The sequence below is a fragment of the Hemicordylus capensis genome, chromosome 3 (genome assembly GCF_027244095.1).
Source record: "Hemicordylus capensis ecotype Gifberg chromosome 3, rHemCap1.1.pri, whole genome shotgun sequence".
NCBI lineage: Eukaryota > Metazoa > Chordata > Lepidosauria > Squamata > Cordylidae > Hemicordylus > Hemicordylus capensis.
Window position 1 is genome coordinate 57,013,804 of NC_069659.1, and position 21,053 is coordinate 57,034,856.

The 21,053-nt window shown below is 43.7% G+C and overlaps 1 protein-coding gene across 3 annotated transcripts in view; it reads right to left on the reverse strand.

The window, feature by feature from the left end:
* Positions 1-21,053, reverse strand: part of CBLB (Cbl proto-oncogene B) — a 148,494-nt gene that overhangs the window by 14,884 nt on the left and 112,557 nt on the right. For all 3 annotated transcript variants that reach the window (XM_053309724.1, XM_053309723.1, XM_053309725.1), the window contains 2 exons: positions 11,540-11,634; positions 847-987 (listed from right to left, as the gene is read on the reverse strand). In XM_053309724.1, coding sequence (XP_053165699.1) covers positions 847-987; positions 11,540-11,634 — 236 coding nt within the window. The remainder of the gene's footprint in view (positions 1-846; positions 988-11,539; positions 11,635-21,053) is intronic.

Sequence of the window (21,053 nt, forward strand, 5' to 3'; positions counted from 1 at the left end):
GTTTTCTTTTGGTAAAATACAGGAGCGATTTACCACTGCCTCCTCCCGCATAGTATGAGATGATGCTATTCAGCATCTTTCCTATATTGCTGCTGCCCAATATAGTACCAGCGGGGATTTGAACCGGCAACCTTCGTTAGCCAACTAACCTTTGTTAGTCAAGCATTTCCCTGCAGCGCCATGAGGTGGCTAATAGGTAGGGCAATTTTAATTGATGGGGCTATTGCTGAAGGGAATCTATTTTTAGAAGCCATTTTGGTTCTGATGTGGGAATGAAAAAACATTTAAAAGGACAGCCATCAATTCTAATAAGGAGTAGTAGCTTGTATTTACTAAGCTCGCCAATTACTAATATTTGTACTCACTACTATCTACATCACAAAAAAGGCATCAGTACTGAGGACTAGGTAAAATGCAAATGTACTTAAACTCCATCAGTGATCGACTAAAAGGTATATGAAGAACCCACTAAAGAAGTTCTTCAACTGATTAGTTCTATTACTAATGTATAAAAACCAACACAACCTAGTTTTAAAATATGTATATTGAAATATGGCTTTAAAAATTTCACCAACACATTGAAAAAAGTCAGCCTAAAATCAAAACTAATTAAGAAGAAATTAATGTGTCAAATTATCAGTTGTGAACCTAGAGTCTCATAGCTTCATATAGCAGGAAACCAAATCTACCTGGAGAAAAAAATAGGTTTAAATAACCAATATCAAAACCACTACCAACATACATGAACCCCCAAGTGATTGTATATTCTTAAATCAATCAACAAAAATAACCAAAGATACAAAATTATGCCAATGATTGCTCCGCATTACCTACAAATGATCTTACCGAATGTGAGGCTTTATATTATGACAATGAGGTGACTGAGAGGTCAAAGATACAGGATGGGATAAAGGAATCTTGTATTCATCTTCTTCTACGTATTCCCTAGGTTTTTCAGGGAGGGAAGTTATCACAGGAATTGGACACCTTGAAAGAAAAATATATTAAGCCTAGGTAAGTTCCTTTGTTATAGCAAAAATATTTATACAGTGCAATATTAGAGTTGTACTATAATATTCAGCTACAGGGTAGCTGAAGTGAAGTTTTTCCTGTTTTATTCTCTCACAACCTCTCTGTGAGGTATTTAGGCTGAGAGATAGTGGCCAACATTCAGATTAACATAGCGGGTGTGTGGAAGAATATTTTACATGTGCAATGGGGGACAGATGATTTTTACCAACCCCCTTGCCTTCTGCAGTTCCCTGTGCCTCCCCAAAAATAGTTCTATGGGTTATAGGACCCTCAGGGACATATTTTCAGAAGGAAAAAAGATTTACAAAATGGTCCCTCTTCCTTTTCATGTGCAAGGCATTCTTCTACATAAACCTAGATTTTGGCAGGGCTGCTCAACATCGCCCCTCCAGCTGATTTTGTACTGCAGCTCCCATAATCCTATGACTCAGTGGCCCATAACCAGGAATTATGGTGGTTGCAGGCCAACATCTGCAGGAGGACTGAAGTTGAGTAAAGTTGGATTAAAATTACCAAGTAGGCTTTTGGCTAATCCATCCATTCAAATCCTTGACTCCCTTGTCCAAGAAGGTAGTGCTTTAACACCACAGATTTGGCATTTTATATTGCAAAATACTTTCTCTGAGTATCATTTTTAGGTTTCACCTACACTTTTTTTGATTTAAACATTTTGGAAAAGCATTTTCCAAACTATACCGGCTCTCATCAATTTCATAGTTTTTGTAACAAAAATATGTAATGAAACCTGCAAAGACATTCACATTCTTCATCTTCCATTTATAAAATAACTATAGAACGTTTTCTGCTAGAGTAAGTTAAATTATGAGATTATTGCTGCTTCTTTGGTTAGATGTTACAAAGCCTGTGAGAGTGGTGGGCACCTAACTTTTAACAACTTTATATTTAGCAGGTGTCCCATTACAGAATTACACAAAAAATAATTTAGGAAGTTGAAATCAGGTTATGTTCTTCAAAGAAGGTTCCAATGCAAGAGCACCAATATTAATGGGCAGAGAATTGCATTCAAAGAATTTAACACACACTTATGGATGATTGTATCAGTATTTTGTTTTGTACAGTTCTATGATCTAAGTTCTATTTAAGATGACATTTAAAATAAACACCCCACACACTTCAACTTAAACCATTCATAAAAACAAACACAAAATTCACTGACCATAGATACCATAAAAGTATAAGACAGAATCCAAGGAACTGTAAAACTAGTTCCATGTTTGGCACCCTACTCATACTTAGCCTACATAGCAAACTTTTTTCCTTTTGGAGGTAAAATCCAAAAGAAGTTTACGAAGTAGCATTACTGTCAGCTCAGTTGTACAAACGGTGGGGGGTGGGAATCAAACACATTATGTACTACTATAGCAAGTCCTTTACATGAATCTAAGCAGCTCTTTAGATCCCAGCCACAGTAACTTTCAAAATCAAATCGAATCATAATTGTGGGAAGCTTCACTATTTATTTCTGACTGCAGAGCTGCCATATTGAGTGGGCAGCATGGTCAGGGAGAGCTCTGTTCACTGACATCTTTATGTTAGCTTACATTCAAATTACACATTACACAAGGTGTGTGTGTGTGTGTGTGTGTGTGTGTGTGTGTGTGTGTGTGTGTGTGTGTGTGTGAAGCCTCATTTAATAAAGAGAAAGCAAGCAAACAAGCAAGCATCAGCACACTGCAATTTTGAGCAGTAGGGTGGGTGTTACCCACATTTGCTCAGTGAAGACACACTGTGCTGGGCTGAACAGTGATATTACCCCACCACACACTAAACATAAGAAAGCCACTGTTAAAAGTTGCCTTTGTATACTGAGCAGGAGTAGGTGGCTATCATTTATTAACATGTCCACAGATTGACCAGTACCAAACCAGCATGCTACAGATTGGAATTTATTCATTTATTTATCATATTTCTATACCGCCTGACATGTGCATACCTAGGAGGTGTACATCAGTTAAAATACAATATAAAAACAGGATAAAATGATTATTTAAGCCAATTAAAATTAATCAAAAGCTTGAGGAAACAGGGTCTTTTTAAAAACAGCCAGAGATAGAGAAACTCTGATTTGAACAGCAAGTGCATTCCAGAGCCCTGGGACAGCCACAGAGAAAGCCTGGTCCCAAATAGCCACCAAACGAGCCAGTGATAGCCATAACCAGACTCTACCCCCCACCCCAAATTATCATAATATGTGGGAAAGGTCATGACGAAAGGAAGAGAAAGCAGAGGCTGATGCGTAGGCTAGCAGCTGTGCGACTAGTGAATATGAGAAAGAACCTCTCCTGATCTGCTGCAGCTGAGAAGAGCAGGATCTCAAGCAGGAAGTTTTGGTGCTCCATGTCACAGAAAAAAAGGAATCCATTTTTGAGGCAAGGGAGTTTCAAGGCTGCCAAGCTGGCACTTTGATCAAGGGGTCTAAAGTGTCCACATACTGAGTGGCACCAGGGCCCAATATAGGGTTGCACAAAACGCATGCCATGACCAGGTTTGAGGAGCAGGGGTGAATGTAAGGACAGGTGCTTGACTGAAGGATTCCAGGGCAGTACTTGGCAGAGTGTTCACCAGAAGTCCCACATCAGGAATCATACTGAGGTCCAAGTGCATGTGTCAGTTTTAGGAATTTTGGACAAGAGAAGAAAATGAGTATCATATCTCCTGAATGGGGAATTTGCAGGGGTTACCAAGGCATGACGGCAGGTATGTTAATAACTTGTTGTTGGGGCACAGCTCTATCCAGTAGGACGACAAAAGTGCAGGGCTCTAAATATGCCAGTCCGATCAGTGGTTAGGAGCAGTTTTGATTGCATTAAGTTGGTTGGTCTGCTGGAACCTCTGTGTTGTCTGGGAATCTTACTCATCAGATTGGCAATATAACCTGACCAAAGATCCAGGAACACTGAATATGGTTGTCTCCTTTCCATGTTTAAAGCATATACTCCTTAAAGCATATATTTTGCATGGCTGTTCGCCCAAAATTGAGGCCAAGCACAAAAGCACAAGCTCCAATTCATACAGAGGTTTGCTAGGTCAAGATGGAGACCTAAATCTAAAGGAGGTGGTGGTGGGGAACATAGGAAGCTGCCATATACTGAGTCAGACCATAGGTCCATCTAGCTCACTACTGTCTACACAGACAGGCAGTGGCTTCTCCAAGGTTGCAGGCAGGAATCTCTCTCAGCCCTATCTTGGAGGTGCCAGGGAGGGAACTTGGAACGTAGATGCTCTTCCCAGAGTGGCTCCATCCCCTAAGGGGAATATCTTGCAGTGCAAACACTTCTAGTCTCCCTTTCATATGCAACCAGGGTAGACCCTGCTTAGCTTAAGGGGACAAGTCATGCTTGCTACCACAAGACCAGCTCCCCTCTCAAAGACTGGAATGGTGGCCCCGAACGGAACGCCATCTCCTCTGATGAGATGGGCACTTGCAGGAGCCAGGCGTATGCCAGGGGGAAGAAACCTCACCCCCATTCACTCACAAGCTGGAACCGTACTTGTGGACTTGGGATCCGCCAGCCAAAAAAGCTCCCTGGCCACAACTCAAAGTCACTGCTCTATCAAAGCAAGGGGTAGTCACAGGAACATAGGAAACTGCCATATACTGAGTCAGACCATTAGTCTATCTAGTTCAGTATTGTCTTCACAGACTGGCAGCAGGTTCTCCAAGGTTGCAGGCAGGAATCTCTCTTAGTCCTATCTTGGAGAAGCCAGGGAGGGAACTTGATGGCTCCATCCCCTGAGGGGAATATCTTGCAGTGCTCACACATCAAGTCTCCCATTCATATGCAACCAGGGCGTACCCTACTTAGCTATGGGGACAAGTCATGCTTCCTACCACAAGACCAGCTCTCCTCTCTCTGGCAAAATGAGTGGGAAGCAAGGGAGTGCTCAATTACTTTCCCATCAGTTGGATTTCCACTTAGAACTGCAACCCACAAATCAGCTTGGCCCTGTGCAGGGTCCAGGTGTCAACTTTCACTACTGCTCATCATTTAGTGCTACTGAAATTTAGGAATGAGTCCCACATATACAACCTGGCTGTTGTTGGGGGAAAATCTAAGAGATATAGGGTAAAGTGGAAAGTGGAAGACAATTTCACATTTATTAGATGCGCGCTGAAGATTTGAGGACTACTTTCTTAAAAACATAGCTCATTGTTCAATCATCATTAATATATTAATAAAAATGGCATTTCAAACCATTTGTACTACTACTTCTTATATATGGCTTTTTGACAAAAAAGTTCTCAAAGTGGTCTGCATATAATAAATAATAAAAAATGTGGTTCCCTGTCCCCAAAGCGCTCACAGTATAAGAAGACAGACAAGGCAGACACCACCAACAGCCACTGGAGGAATGCTGTGTTGGGGTTGAACAGGACAAGATGCTTTCCCTCTGCTAAATGTAAGGGAATCACCACTTTGAAAAGGGCCATGTAGCCAAGGGATAACTAGGCAGGAAGGAGGGGGAAAATCACATTTTATTGACAGTGATTTGAAATAGATCACCAGTGAAATATGAGATTTATTAACCTGAATTCAAAAGCTTTCTGCAAAGCAATATTTAACCACCTTCTGTAGAGGGAGCCAAAGGACATTATATGCTTAAACTAAAAGTGGTTTTTGCCTCTTGTCTGTACCCCAACAAAATATGCAAAGTTAAAGTTAACAGAATTTTAGATATGTCCCTAACCCAGGGAACCACGAATACAGTGCAAGACTGCTCATTGAGCCCCCATCCCCATTTAAACTATTTCTAAACATAATGTTGGCTTATTTTCTTAATAAGATTGAATATTACATCCAAATAGATTTTAAAAATAAAAAGATCTAGATTTAGCGTTGTAAGCAGGTTCTCCATCCAAGAAAGCTAAATCAGATACACTTCATCCAGTTTTGTATATCCAAACTGAATTATACTTCATTAAAGTCCAGCAAGGCAGAAGTGTGTGGAAAAGCTTCAGGGGACTTTGAATGAATGACAAAAGCAAGAAAGGGGTTCTGGTCAGCAAGCAAGAACCTGATTTAGTTATGTTTGATTGTAATAACTGGGCTAAAAAAAAAAGACACCAAGATTAAAATTATCTAGAGTTCAATACTATGGGTATGACCTGCTCTACCAGCACTGATTTATTCAGGCATAACATTTGTGTTCAGACCACTAATCAGCATGCATTCCCAGCAGTAACCAGCCAGATAATGGAAATGAAACCTGGTCTACTGGATGCCTGAATTCTGTAAGACTCTTTGGTAACTTGCAAACAGCATGGGTACAGTTCCACTTTGTGACCTTCTCTTAAAACAGAAAAAGGCACTTTTGGTGTCAGTTGTTGGAAGCCTGCTGCTGTAAGCTTCTTAAACATCTTTCCCCCTGCCAGAAGCTCAAGGCCGCCACCAAGGGGGGGGCCTTGAAATGCATGCTATGGTGGTCCCAACTGAGGATATCTGGCAAGGCAAGTGTTAGTAAAGTTTGTAAAGGAACATCAAGGAGTGGAACTTTCATCAGAAAGCCTTGAAATAAAACTCTGGAAGTTTCTAAATTGTGGCTCTGCACAGGTGCTAAACCATCAGCATGAGAAGTACGGAGGCCCTCAAAGAAGAACAGAAGTAAAACTGTATATGTGAGTGCCCCATCCTGAAACCACTTGTGCTGGTGATAAGCAGATCTGAAAGACTATTTCCACATAGTCCTCCTGTCCGCCCACCGGACTGACAAATATCTACATATCAGGCAGCCATCTAAAACTTAGAAAATAGTCTGGGACCACAAGCAGTCCATACCTTGTGACCTAAATACTTTGAAACTAATAAAATACATATTGATTACTTATTACTATCAATATATTGATGATGGTGTGCTGGTTACTATATAGACTACTACTCTCATTTTGGAATCTATCAAACAACACTATTGTCAACAATTGTTTAAGGAACTATTAAACAATAAGAGTTTATTGTTTAAATTTTTAGTAAAAATGTAAGGGTTTTACTACAAGTTTTTATCTGCCTGGATGGATTTCATCTGCTTCCTTGACATATAAAGTGCTTCTGATGGGTGAACCATGCAAGAACCAAGGATTCACTATTATCATTTATACTTACACTTGAAGATAAGTAACTAAAGAGCCGATTCCCACATCATACCTAAGATTGCTTAAAAAATTTCCTTCAGTTCACTCAAGGGCTGAGTGAACATGCATGGAGGCACAGAGTAAAGTACTAAGAGAAATTGAGGAAAAGATAAACAGGCTTACTGCCTTGCAGTAAACAAAGGGGAGAACACAAAGGGGGTGGAGGGAAAGGACTGCATTTAATGGCTATGTCAGTGTACTCTCTGCTGCTAAAACACATAACAAAATAGCCATAAGAACATGAGGAAAAGGGGAGAGAGGAAAAGTTAACTAGAGAATCAGGAGGGGACCTTGCATGTCATGTTCACCCCTCCACCGTCCAGCACAGGCAGCAAACCAGCAGCCCTGGACTCATGTTTGATTTTCCCTGAGCCCCACACTCCCCTAGGGACAGCCCTGCTGGAGGATGTACCCCTCTGCTGCAAAGTATTAGTCCTGTGATCCACTACTTTGCAGAAAATCAATTAGGATAACATAGCTACAAGCAGAGTGAGGAAAAGGTTAAGCTGTCATCTGCCCAAGGAAGCTAGAGGAGTGCAAAGGACATGTCCCCTTTGGCTGCTATCTCAATCACGGCCACTTAGCTGAGGTGGTGACGCTTTGCCCACAGTCGGGCTGTGGAGCTTGCTGGCACATCCTGGAACTGGAGTTTTGTGGGCCACAGTCTGGTGAACATCTGCAGTCCAATCTGGAGTTACAAACCAACCCCAGTAAGGTTTAACTCCAGTTAACTTGTATGTCTGAACGGGGTCATAGTGTGATCAGACAGAAGCACTCAGCATAACTTGTTGAAGGGTTGTCGCTCAGTTAAAGAGCATCTACTTTGCATACAGAAGGCCCCAGGTTCAATCTCTGGTATGTCCAGGTAGGGGTGGGGAAATATCTGTCTGAAACCCTTGAAAGTTACCACCTATCAGAGTAGAAAGTACTGAGTAGATGGACCAGTGGTCTGACTTGGTATAAGGCAGGTTCCTATGTACATATGTAACTTGAGAAACCTCCCGTCCTAATTGCAGAGAGGGAAGAAAAATATTTCAAATTGGGCTTGACGTAAAGCAATTATGGATGTATATTCAATAGTGAGAATGTCAATCATACTTTTCAGGTGTTCACTAGCTAAACTACAGTACTTTCAAGATGGGGTAAAATCATAATACCCTGCCCTATCAGCCAGTGTGCACCAATATATGCTACTCTGCCCAACCTTTTGGTGTATATACACAACAGGAATTAGGGACTTAAAAGCCCCAACAGGGACATAGAATTTCCCTGACAATATTTTGGATTCTCCCTTACTTGTGATAGTCTATCTAGTTTTGCTGAATCTCAGATTGACAAAAGCAGAACTTGGGTGCCTACCTTCCTTGAGTTGTAGTTTCTTTTGTTTGTGAGATAGTGTTGTGGCAAGAAATAGACAGTGGCAGCTAGCGCTCTCTCTTGCTCTCTCTCTCTTGTGTGTGTAATATTTATGGGTGATTGCTGTAAGATGAGCTCCATGTCTTGCCTTGAGACTAACTTGTGCATCACTCAATGCTTTGGTCTGCTCTGCAATCTGCACTGCAAAGTGTACTCAGAATGAGGCTGAAGTTGCTCTAGTTGATCTTATGGCTATGCTTGCAGGTAAGTAAGGGTGCTGCTGTGGCAGCTGTTGCAATGCTAGGAAGTAAGAAGTCATAATAATTGTGTGAGAGAGAGCAACTTGTGCCAATGATGTTACTGCAGGCATTGTGGCTGGCAGTGGATTCTGAGTCAGTCATACTTTTTTGACCATTTTTGGACTGTTTGTGCAATGTGTGTTCTGTGTTGGGAAGGACAGATTCCCTTTTACGGTGTGTTTTTGCAGTGTTTTTCAAGGCAGGGTTGCAAAATGCATTGCAAACAGCAATGCAAAATTTGTGTGTACACTCTGAGTGCAGCTTCTTCAGGCCATAGGGTACAATGGGAAAACTAAAAAAACCCCATTGTCAGGTCCTAGGGACACCAAAATGGGATGAGTGGTAGGGCATGATGTATGCCTCCAACCAACCAATCCACAAAAGAAATAGGCAAGCAGGCAATCTTTAACAAATGTTTAACCTTTTCCCCAACCCCCATAGGACCCTATAAGGGTTTTGGGGAAAAGTTAAACATTTGTTAATGCTTGCCCATTTCTTTTGTGGGTTGGGTGACAGGTATGTAGCCCACTTTGGTGTCCCTAGGACCTTCCCATGGGAAACAATGAAGTTTTAAAAATTTCCCCATTGTTCCCTATGGCAGAAACACTCAAAACCTTTTGAGTTTTGTTCTGCTGAAATAGCTAGATAAACCGTTGTTTCAATGAAACATTTCTTCTCGAAACCAAAAACACAAAATCATTTTTGTGCACATCCCTATTAAACAGCATATCAAATCCAGCTTCTAAAGGAGTAGAAAAATCTGGTGTCTCCTAGGGAACATGTTTTTAATTGCATGTATCATGAGCACAAATTTAGTGTGTGTCAGTTGTTATGCCCTTAACTACATTATTTTGCTATTCTATTGCAATTTACAAAGAAATAAGGCATTCTATTGAAGCTAGCTAAGCAATACTAGAACCATCAAAGCAAGAGAGTTTAAAATAAATATGGCAATGCAACATAAGCAATTGTTGCTCTAAATCTTATTATGTAACCTTGGTAAGATGACCGTCCTGCTGTCCAAACAAATACCTTAAAACAGTATACCATATATGTAGAGGACTTCATATTGTAGGTACTAATTCAAAACAAATGGGCAAATAATGAAGTGCACAGGACACATTATGGCCAGCAGGAAACCAAGATAAAAACTGTGAAGGGTAGAAGACAGAGAAAGCATACTAATAAGCCCAAGAAAATAGTTCTTTCAAATGCATAATAATGAAGTGTTTTCTTGGGCTCCATTAGTATGCATTTACCCAAAGTTCCTTTTTGTTTTTGGCTAATAGTTAAGGCTGGGCTGAATCTTTTCTATTAAAAAAGGAACAAAGTTTAAGTTCCTTTTTTAAGATTAGGACCCAAGCCGTCTAAAACATAATGTTTTCACACCCTCCTGGCAAAAGTACCTCACTAGAAACTGTTTTAAGAAATTAAATGAAATTAGATGTTAATTTTCTCATTCCTTTTATCCTGCTTGATATGGAAAAAAGGAGGTGTGGAGAGGAAAGGGAGCTGGGTATTTCTGAAAGGTACCTTTAGATTTTAAGACTTCTGGACTATTAAATGCACAACTCCACCACACTAACTTTTGACTGCAACCAAAAAGTTTTATATGCACCACCTAATCCACGTTCCTGTAGACTTGACCAAAGAATGATCATACAAATGATCATCATATATAACTACAAGTTGCCACTTAACTGGATTTGGAAGAACTATGCAAACTTTAGCCCTTGTAAAATGCAAGTTATATACATTTTATTTATTCCTCCATCTATCTATCAAATTCACCACCACTGTTCCCACTAAGCACTGTTCCCTCTAAGGAATGCATATGTGTGAGCGCTCACAAGTTTTTTTATGTCTGTTCAGTTATTTTTAGATCGCACTCAGGTTGAATTAGGAAGGCCCCACTCTGAATACATGTGTGCACACAGTGCCTTGATACTGCCGCCTAGAACAAAACTCATTCTGCACAGAGATGAAAAAAATTAGAAGGACCAATGTTCACCACCCCAACTTCATTAACATAATTTAAAACTGCAGTCAAAAACCTTAGCACAATTTAAAACTGCAGTCAAATGTAAAAAGCTTGGGTGAAAAGATAAGTCTTTAAGTACTTTTAAAAAACTGTCAGAGATAGAGAGGCTCTTATTTCCACAGGGAGCGCATTCCAGAGTCTTGGAGCAGCAACAGAGAAGTCTTGTCCCTGTGTGGCCACCAGACACTGTGAGCCGGTGGCAACAGCAGATGAGCCTCTCCAGTAATCTCAACGGGTGGTGGGGCTTGTGACACAGAAGACGTTCTCTTAAATATCCTGGTCCTAAGCCATTTAGGGCTTTATAGGTTATAACCAGCACTTTCTATTTTGCCCAGAAACTTATCAGCAGCCAGTGTAGTTCTTTTAGTATAGGAGTAATATGGTGTCTTTAAGATGGCTGGGAGATCAACTTGTCTGCTGCATTCTGTAACTGCAGTTTCTGCAGAAAGGCAGCCCCACAAAGAGCACATAATGTAATTTAAAAGCTATTCACAATTAATGTAACATTTTATTTTTGTAAATAATGATATTAAACGTTTGTAGAATTAATCAATTGTTTTCATAGGTTATTCTTCATAGAATTAATCAAGTTGTTGTTTTCATGGGTTTGTTGTTGTTGGTTTTTTTTTACCATAAGTGTTTTTATTATAAAATTAAACTTACTTCAAATTTGGTACCACAGAGGTAACTGGAGGTGGTGGTGAGAGCCGTGGGGGGACATCATATTCTTCATTTCCTAGATGACCATTTGAAAATATCTGCAAGAGAAGAAAAATTTGTCATTTTTACAAATTGCCACAATGTCTTCCAGGTTTAAAGGAATATGCTTAAGTCGCTACATTCTGTAAGCAGGAAATAACCGCACTCACACACACACACCCCTCCCCACTTCACATATCTCAATCTGTGGTTTGCAAACATGCATCCTCCTATAGTCCTATGTCAATATAATCCTTGGCCCAGTTCTGATACCCAGGCATTTCACAAAAACATGTTGCACTATATATTTATTGCACTATTAACAGGGCTCAAGAAATGTTGACTCAGTTCACCGGCTAAACAAAAATCTTTCTGGTCAGATGCTTCCTCAAGCTATGTTGGTACATGTATGCTGTTGGGAAGAAGCAACACTAGCCTATGTTGCATAAACACAATCATATCTGTTTACCTTGGAGTAGGCCCCATTTAATTCTATAGGACTTACTTCTGAGTAGACATGTATAAGATTGCACTAATTTAAGTACTATTCTTTCAATCTGCTATAAGCAAGACACATAATATGTGTCCCACTTTGAAGCAATCATGTGACAATCCTCTAATCAGCGATGATGATGATGATGGTTGGTGGGGGAGCTTTTTTTAAAGTGGGGATGCATGCAGCCATGGAGGAGAGCAGAGGGAGTGGGGGGCTGCTTACCTCCGTGACAGGGCTATGCCTTCGGACAGAGCCCAGTTGCCAAGGCAAGTGCCTACCCCATAAACTGCTCTCTCCACAGCATATAGCCACTGTGGAGGAAAGCCCAGTCACAGAGGCAGCCTCTCTCCCCCTCAGTTTACTTCTGCGCCAGAGTCCAATACTCAAATGAAGAAAAGTAGAGGGGGGCGGGCGGATGCCTCTGTGACTGAGCTCTGCCTACAGGGAGAGCCCAGTCACAGAGACAAGCACCTACGACCTGCTTTCCTCTATGGCGGCTGGACATGAAAGAGAAAGAGCAGCTTGGAGGCACTTGCCCTGGTGACTGGGCTCTCTCGTCAGGCAGAGTCCAGTCACGAAGGCAGCCTCTCCTTTCCCTCTGCTTTCCTCTCTTGCAGCTTGGATTACTCCATAGCAGTTTGTATCCAAGCCACAAAAGAAAACAGAGCAAACACAAAAATAAAATGGTAAAGCATACCTACAGGTTACTCACCTGTAACTTTGGTTCTTCTAGTGGCCATCTGTACTTCTACACAAATGGGCTATGCACCTGCACAGACACCTTGTCGGAATCTAACAAGCTCAATTCTCCTGCTTTGGGTGGGAACCACGCCCCCAGCCACTATATGTGGCTGTGCCACTCCTCATCCCCTCAATCACAGAGTCCAGCTTCAGTGAACTCCACAGGGAGGATGTGTAGAAGGACAGATGACCACTAGAAGAACCAAAGTTACAGGTGAGTAACCTGTACTTCTTCTACGTGGTCTCCCTTCTACACAAATGGGCGCATAACAAGCAAGCACCACAGGAAGAGGGAAGCACAGAAGCAAATATAATCTGCCAGAATTCTTTATTGTAGAAAGAAGTACATTAACTGAAAATGGATTGCAGGACACTCCTGCCAAATACACCATCATTCTGTGCCCTGGTATCAATTACATAATGACAGATAAATGAACGGGGCAAAGCCCAAGTAGCTGCCTGACATAGCGTCCAACGGGACCACCTGATCAAAGCCACAGAGGCCGCCATTGACCGAACACAGTGTGCCTTAATAGTTGCATGCAACTGGTTATGAGCCAATTGATAACAAAGTTCAATTGTGGAAACTATCCACCTAGACATAGATAGGGCCAAGTCTTGGAGACCTTTAAGGGGCCCTATATAGGAAGACTGCCGGTGGCCACAGCCCTCAGAAGCCTACTGGAGAGGGGGAGAAGAGGATACCATCTTCCCCAGGGTGTGAGACTGGGGTGCCTGCCTGGCTACCTCTTCTCTTCTGCCCTCCTTGGTTGCCATCTGCCTCCCCCAAGGACTGCTTGCAGAGAGGCTTTGCAGGACTGGGGCTGTAATAGGGATGTGCAAAAAATTTCAGGCACAGATCGATCTGTGCCCGAAATGAGCAATTTCGGGTGATTCGGGGCCGAACCGAATCGCCCCCGATGTCCCCCGATATTTTTCGGGGCCGAAAAATTCGGGTGATTCGGCTCATGGCCGATTTGGGGGGATTTTTTGAAGTTTTAGTTACTTTGGGGCAGTTCGGGGGCATAGAATGGTATCTGGGCAAAAAGAGTGGGGTGGGGTGGTAGTGCCTAATGGGTGCAGGCTACCATCCCAATTTCAGGGGAATTGGGCAAAGGGGTGATTTGGGGGGAATTTTTGAAGTTTTAGTGACTTTGGGGCAGTTTGGGGGCAGAAAGTGTATCTGCCCCAAAAGGGTGGGGTGGAGTGGTAGTGCCTAATGGGTGGAGGCTAACACCCCAATTTTAGGGGGATTGGGAAGAGGGCTGATTTTTGGGGAATTTTTGAAGTTTTGGTGTCTTTGGGGCAGATTGGGGGCAGAAAGTGGATCTGCCCCAAAAGAGTGGGGTGGGCTGGTAGATAGTGCCTAATGGGTGGAGGCTACCACCCGTCCCCAATTTCCGAGTGATTGGCCAGAGGGCTGGATTTTGTCGATTTTCTGAGGTTTTTCTTCATAAAGTGCAGTGTGGTAGATTGATTCATTCATCATATTCATAGTAAATGCAAGTGTGAAAAAGTGAAAGTGGGGTTATGAGAGTTCTTTAATTGAAAAAAATCTCATTTGCAATCATTGAATGAGTATTCACACCTCAGAAAATAAGGGAAGAACATCCCTTCAGAAAAAGTTCTGAGGTGTGAATTCTCATTCAATGATAGCAAATGAGATTTTCTTCAAGTAAAGAACTCTCATGACCCCACTTTCACTTTTTTCACACTTGCATTTACTATGAATATGATGAATGAATCAATCTACCACACTGCACTTTATGAAGAAAAACCTCAGAAAATCAACAAAATCCAGCCCTCTGGCCAATCACTCGGAAATTGGGGACGGGTGGTAGCCTCCACCCATTAGGCACTATCTTCCAGCCCACCCCACTCTTTTGGGGCAGATCCACTTTCTGCCCCCAATCTGCCCCAAAGACACCAAAACTTCAAAAATTCCCAAAAAACCAGGCCTCTGCCCAATCCCCCTAAAATTGGGGTGTTAGCCTCCACCCATTAGGCACTACCACTCCACCCCACCCTTTTGGGGCAGATACACTTTCACCAAAAATCCGAATTGCACACCCCTAGGCTGTAAGGGTGACTGGGCAGTTTTTCCTGCTTCCACCTGCTGAGCTTGCTGCTCAGCCTATATAGGAAGACCACCAAAGGGGGTTGCCCCTTTGGGGGAGCCACTTTGGGGGAGAAACGAGGGCGAGGGCTGGACACTTTGTCCAACTATTTTTGTATAGAGGGAGGCATTCAATAGGGGGGCTTCTGTTTAATCAGTTTTAAGTTGTGCTGAGGTTGGGTTGAAGTTGCAATGTGTGTGGGTTTGTCTGGAGATGGAAAGCAGAGAGTGCCTTCGTTGAATATGGGGCAGCTATTCCAGTGGTGGTGGGGAACAGAAGAAGAAACGTTGGCAGGTCAGCAGGCTGTTCCAGGGGAAGGGTGGTCAGAAATCTAATAGCTGTCTCCCTTTCCGGCTGTCCTGCCAGCTCTTTGACCTCGGGGAGCACTGCCAACACCCCACATAACCTTACCTTGCTCCTCTGCAATGCCAGGTCGGTTCAAAATAAATCTGAACTCATCCATGATTTGATCATGGATGAAGGGGCCAACCTGTTGTGTATTACTGAGACTTGGTTGGGGGAGGCTAGTGGTCCAGTTTGGTCCCAACTTCTCCCTCCAGGATATTCTGTAGAGGAGCAGGTGAGGGGACATGGGCGGGGAGGTGGAGTGGCTGTGGTCTATAAGGATAGCATCTCCCTTACTAGGGTCCCTGTCAGGGCATCGGACCATATTGAATGTGTGTACTTGAGTTTGGGGACCAGGGATAGATTGGGACTTCTGTTGGTGTACTGATCGCCCCGCTGCCCAACGGAATCCCTTACAGAGCTCACGGACTTGGTCATGGAACTTGCACTGGAGTCACCCAGACTTTTGGTGCTGGGGGACTTCAATGTTCATTTTGGGACCAATTGTCTGGGGCGGCTCAGGAGTTCATAGCGGCCATGACAACTATGGGCCTATCCCAAGCGGTCTCTGGATCAACGCATATTGCAGGTCACACGCTTGATTTGGTCTTTTATTCTGATCAGGGTGGTGTTCCATGGGTGGCGACTCCTACGATCTCCCCATTGTCATGGACGGATCACCATCTGGTTAAGGTTGGACTTACAACCACTTTCCACTTTCGCAGGGGCGAGGGGCCTATTAGAATGGTCCGCCCAAAGAGGTTACTGGATCTGGTAGGATTCCAAGAAGCCTTGGAGGGATTCAATGTTGGCTCTGCTGGTGATCCTGTTGATGCCCTGGTTGAGAACGAGAACAACTTGATCACCAGGGCAGTAGACACGATTGCTCCTAAGCGTCCCCTCCAACCTGCTTCAAAATTGGCCCCTTGGTATACGGAAGATCTACGGGGGCTAAAACAGCAAGGTAGGCGACTGGAGTGCAAGTGTAGAAAAACTCGACTCGAATCCGACAGATTACAACATGGAGCACATTTAAAGATCTATGTTCAGGTGAGATGTGCGGCAAAGAAGCGTTTCTTTTCTGCCCGTATTGCCTCTGCGAGTTCATGTCCGGTGGAGTTGTTCAGGGTTGTGAGGGGACTAGTATCTGCCCCCTCTCCCTTGAACCAGAATTTGGAAGCATCAGTTACCCGTTGTGGTGCGTTTAATGAATTTTTCGCAGACAAAATCTCTTGGATTCGGGCCGACTTAGATGGAGAATCCACAATTAATTTGATGTCTGAACTGGAGGTGTCTGACAACTCCTCTTATACGATTCGACTGGATCAATTTCAGTTTGTGTCTCCTGGTGATGTGGACAAGCTGCTTGGAGCGGTGAGACCTACCACTTGTCCTCTTGACCCTTGTCCAACATGGCTTGTTCTATCTAGCAGGGCGGCTGTTGTAGGCGGCCTGGTAGAAATAATAAATGCTTCTCTGTGGGAGGACAGGATGCCTCCTTGTCTTAAGGAGACAATTATTAGACCTCTTCTAAAGAAGCCTGCGTTAGATCCCTCAGAGTTGAGCAATTATAGGCCAGTTTCCAATCTCCCATGGCTGGGCAAGGTAATTGAGAGGGTGGTAGCCTCTCAGCTCCAGGCGGTCTTGGAGGAAACTGATTATCTAGACCCATTTCAAACTGGTTTTCAGGCGGGCTATGGGGTGGAGACTGCCTTGGTCGGCCTGATGGATGATCTCCAATTAGGAATTGTTAGAGGAAGTGTGACTCTGTTGGTCCTCTTGGATCTCTCGGCGGCTTTTGATACTATCAACCATAGTATCCTTCTGGAACGTCTGAGGGGGTTGGGGGTGGAAGGCACTGTTTTATAGTAGTTCCGCTCCTACCTCTCGGACAGAATCCAGATGGTGTCGATTGGAGATTGTTGCTCTTCAAAATCTGAGCTTAAATATGGTGTCCCTCAAGGCTTCATACTTTATCCAATGCTTTTCAACATCTACATGAAACCGCTGGGAGAGATCATCAGGGGATTTGGAGCCGGGTGTTACCAGTATGCTGATGACACCCAGATCTACTTCTCCATGTCAACTTCTTCAGGAGTTGGCATATCCTCCCTAAATGCCTGCCTGGAAGCAGTAATGGGCTGGATGAGGGAGAATAAACTGAAGTTGAATCCAGATAAGACGGAGGTACTTATTGTGTGGGGTCGGAACTCTAGAGACGATTTTGATTTGCCTGTTCTAGACGGGGTCAGACTTGCCCAAAAGGAACAGGTTCGCAGTCTGGGAGTACTTCTGGATCAACGTCTCTCCTTGGTTTCTCAGGTTGAGGTGGTGGCCAGGGGTACTTTTTATCAGCTCTGGCTGATACGCCAGCTGCGCTCATTTCTCGAGATCAGTGACCTCAAAACAGTGGTACATTTGTTGGTGACCTCCAGACTTGACTTCTGTAATGCGCTCTATGTGGGGCTGCCTTTGTACGTATTCCGGAAATTTCAGTTGGTTCAGAATGTGGCAGCCAGGTTGGTCTCTGGGTCATCTCAGAGAGACCACATTACTCATTTGTTTATGGAGTTACACTGGCTGCCAATAGTTTTCTGGGCAAAATACAACGTGCTAGTTATAACTTACAAAGCCCTAAAATGGCTTAGGCCCTGGGTATTTAAGAGAGCGTCTTCTTCGCTATGAGCCCCACCACCCATTGAGGTCACTTGAGGAGGTATGTCTCCAGTTGCCGCCAACTCATTTGGTGGCTACACAGAGACGGGCCTTCTCGGCTGCTGCCCCGAGATTGTGGAATGCGCTCCCTGCTGAGATACGATCCTCCCCATCTCTGGCAATTTTCAAAAAACACCTGAAAACACATATCTTCAACCAGGTTTTCTCAGCTTTTTAAAACTTGTTTTTAAATTCTTCTGATTATTTAATTGTTGTTTTACGATGTTTTTAATTGTTAATTATTGTTTTTATGCTCTATAATTTTTGTTTTAATTATTAACTGATTTTAATGGTGTTTTAATGTAAACCACCCTGAGCCTTTTGGAAGGGCGGTATAAAAGTTTTAATCATCATCATCATCATCATCATCCAGAATGAATAAGATTTCCTCCACTCAGCAGACCTCTGAATGTAGAAGGACAATGCCCTTTGAACATCTAAACGGTGTAACCTCTTTTCTGTTAGAGGTGGTTTATTTTTACCCAGTGGGCAAAACAGCAGAGCACTAAGGAATGGGCACACACTCCAGTTACAGAGTGGGTAGCAGAGGATGGTTTAGTTATTGCAGCGATTTAGAGAAAACACATGGAGATCCCTGTAGAACTAATTGTAGAACTAAATACTAAGTATTTATTGGTTAAGTACACTTAGATAGGAAAGACCTGAAACTAATCTAAAGGACTACATAATGAATAGGTAAGGAGAAAGAGAGATGTTTCAATCTGCTCTCTAGGAGGAAGGAAAGAATTGTGATTCAATACAGGAAGTGCTGAAGAGTCAGTCCTGGGGTCATAGAGTAGAGACAGGTAAGGAGACCGTCACTCACTACCTCTACTTCCAATGGCTCTAGTGGTCATTAGGATAGTAGGTGCAAAAGGACGATGCACTGGAATTCCATCTTTAACACTTTCTGCATCTGATGAAGGATTTGGAAAAAACACGGGCAACGTGAGCAGGGACGAACGGTGAAACATAGACACCACTTTGGGCAAGAACTTGACATCTGTCTGGAGCACGACCTTGTCCTTTTGGAACTGAAGGTACGGCTGGTCAGCCCTCAGGGCTCGCAACTCACTTACCCTCCTGGTAGAGGTAATGGCCACCAAAAAGGTGACCTTTCAGGTCAGCAGATAGGGATCAATTGAAGCCAAAGGCTCAAACAGCGGCCGCAGTAGACCAGCCAAGACTACTGACAGGTCCCAAGCCGGTGACATAACTGGATCATCCAGGAACATGCGTGTTAAACCTTTTAGAAAACTTTTTACCACTGGATCTTTAAACCACAAAGTCCTGTCAGAGGGAGAATGTGCCACAATGGCAGCCAAATGCATCTTAAGGGGTGAAAGCTTTAAACCAGATTCCTTAAGGGACAATAGATAATTACAAATATCCTGTACAAAAGGATTAAAGAGATCAAATCCATGCAGGAAAGCGAAGCAAGTGAAATGAGTCCACTCGTGATCATATGACTTCCATGTGGACTGCTTTCTAACAGCAACCAAAACTTCCTTGTCTCAACAGGAAGTCGGCAGGACCTTCCACACAGTCAGATGGAGGGACCTAACATCTGGGTGGAGCATCTGTCCCTGTTCCTGTGACAGCAGGTGCGGGTGGACAGGTAGGCATTGCCAGTTGCTCGCTAAGCGCATCAGGGTTGGAAACCAAGGCCTTCTGGTCCACCATGGGGCTATCAGGATTGCCCTGGCCCGACCCACCCTCAGCTTACGCAGGACCCTTAGAATGAGGGGAAATGGGGGAAGCACATAGAGAAGAGGGCCCATCCAAGACAGGACAAAGGCATCTCCTAGAGAACCCTTGCCTTCCCCTTCCCTGGAACAGTAGAGGGTATACTGTGTGTTGTCCTGGGAAGCAAATAGGTCCAGAGTTGGGACCCCTCAATTTACAAATATGTCCCTCAGAACACCTTGATGCCATGTCCACCCGTGGGAGACCACTGTCATTCTGCTCAGAGTGTCCGCCTGGACATTCAATGCACCCTGAATATGGACTGCCTGAGGCAACACTGCATGTGCCACGCACCAATGCCATAGGTCCAGCGCCAGAAACAGCAGGCTCCTTGAGGAAGTGCTGCCCTGTCGGTTAGCATAGGCTTTTTCTATCGTATTGTCTGTTTGTATTAGCACTGAATGACCCCCAAATTAGAAGCAAGAAGCCTTTGGGAGCATTGCAAATGGCCAACAGCTCCAGATAGTTGATGTGTCCTCTCCCTGGTGGACCAGTGTCCACTCAGATGAAGTCCGTTCAGGTATGCTCCCCAACCACGCTCAGATGTGTCTGTCGTGATCACCCAGCAGGTTCGAGGGGCTTGAAAGGGAGTACCAACACTCAAGTGCTGGAACTCTGCCCACCACTTCGCCGCCACTCGTACCCAAGGAGGGTGTGTGTTCTCTAGATGGCCCGGATCCTGAAACGGATCGAACACGTCCAAAAACCATCTCTGAATAATGCACATTCGAAGACACGCTTGAGGTAGAACGTATGTACTCAATGCCATGTGGCCCAACAGGCGCTGGATGGAACACATAATCTGTGGGCCAACAGCTAGAAAAATTGCTGCGAGCCCCCGAAGAGTAATTATCGTAAGGAATACTAGTAAGGAAGACTTTTTCCCAAGGTCGTATCGAATATCAGTCCAATGAACTGAATTTGACGGGTGGGTTCCAGCTGAGATTTTTTTGAAGTTTATCTGGAAACCCAGCTCCTACAGAGTATCTACCACAATCTCAAAAGCGTCCAGCACCGCATGCCTGGTTCTCACCACGATGAGCCGATCACCAAGAACGGCAGCACCTGCAAGCCCTGCTCCTGCAGGAACGCCACCACTAGGGCCAGACATTTCGTAAAGACCCTCAGTGCGGTCATCAGGCCAAATGGCAAGGCCTTGAATTGATAGGGGAGCCCCCGATCCGAAACTGCAGGAAGTGTCAATGCTGAGGGCATATCGAAACATGATAGTACACATCTTTTAAGTCCATGGAGATCATCCACATGTTTTTGTCCAGAATGGTCATAATGGTCGGTACCGACAGCATTCGGAACCTTT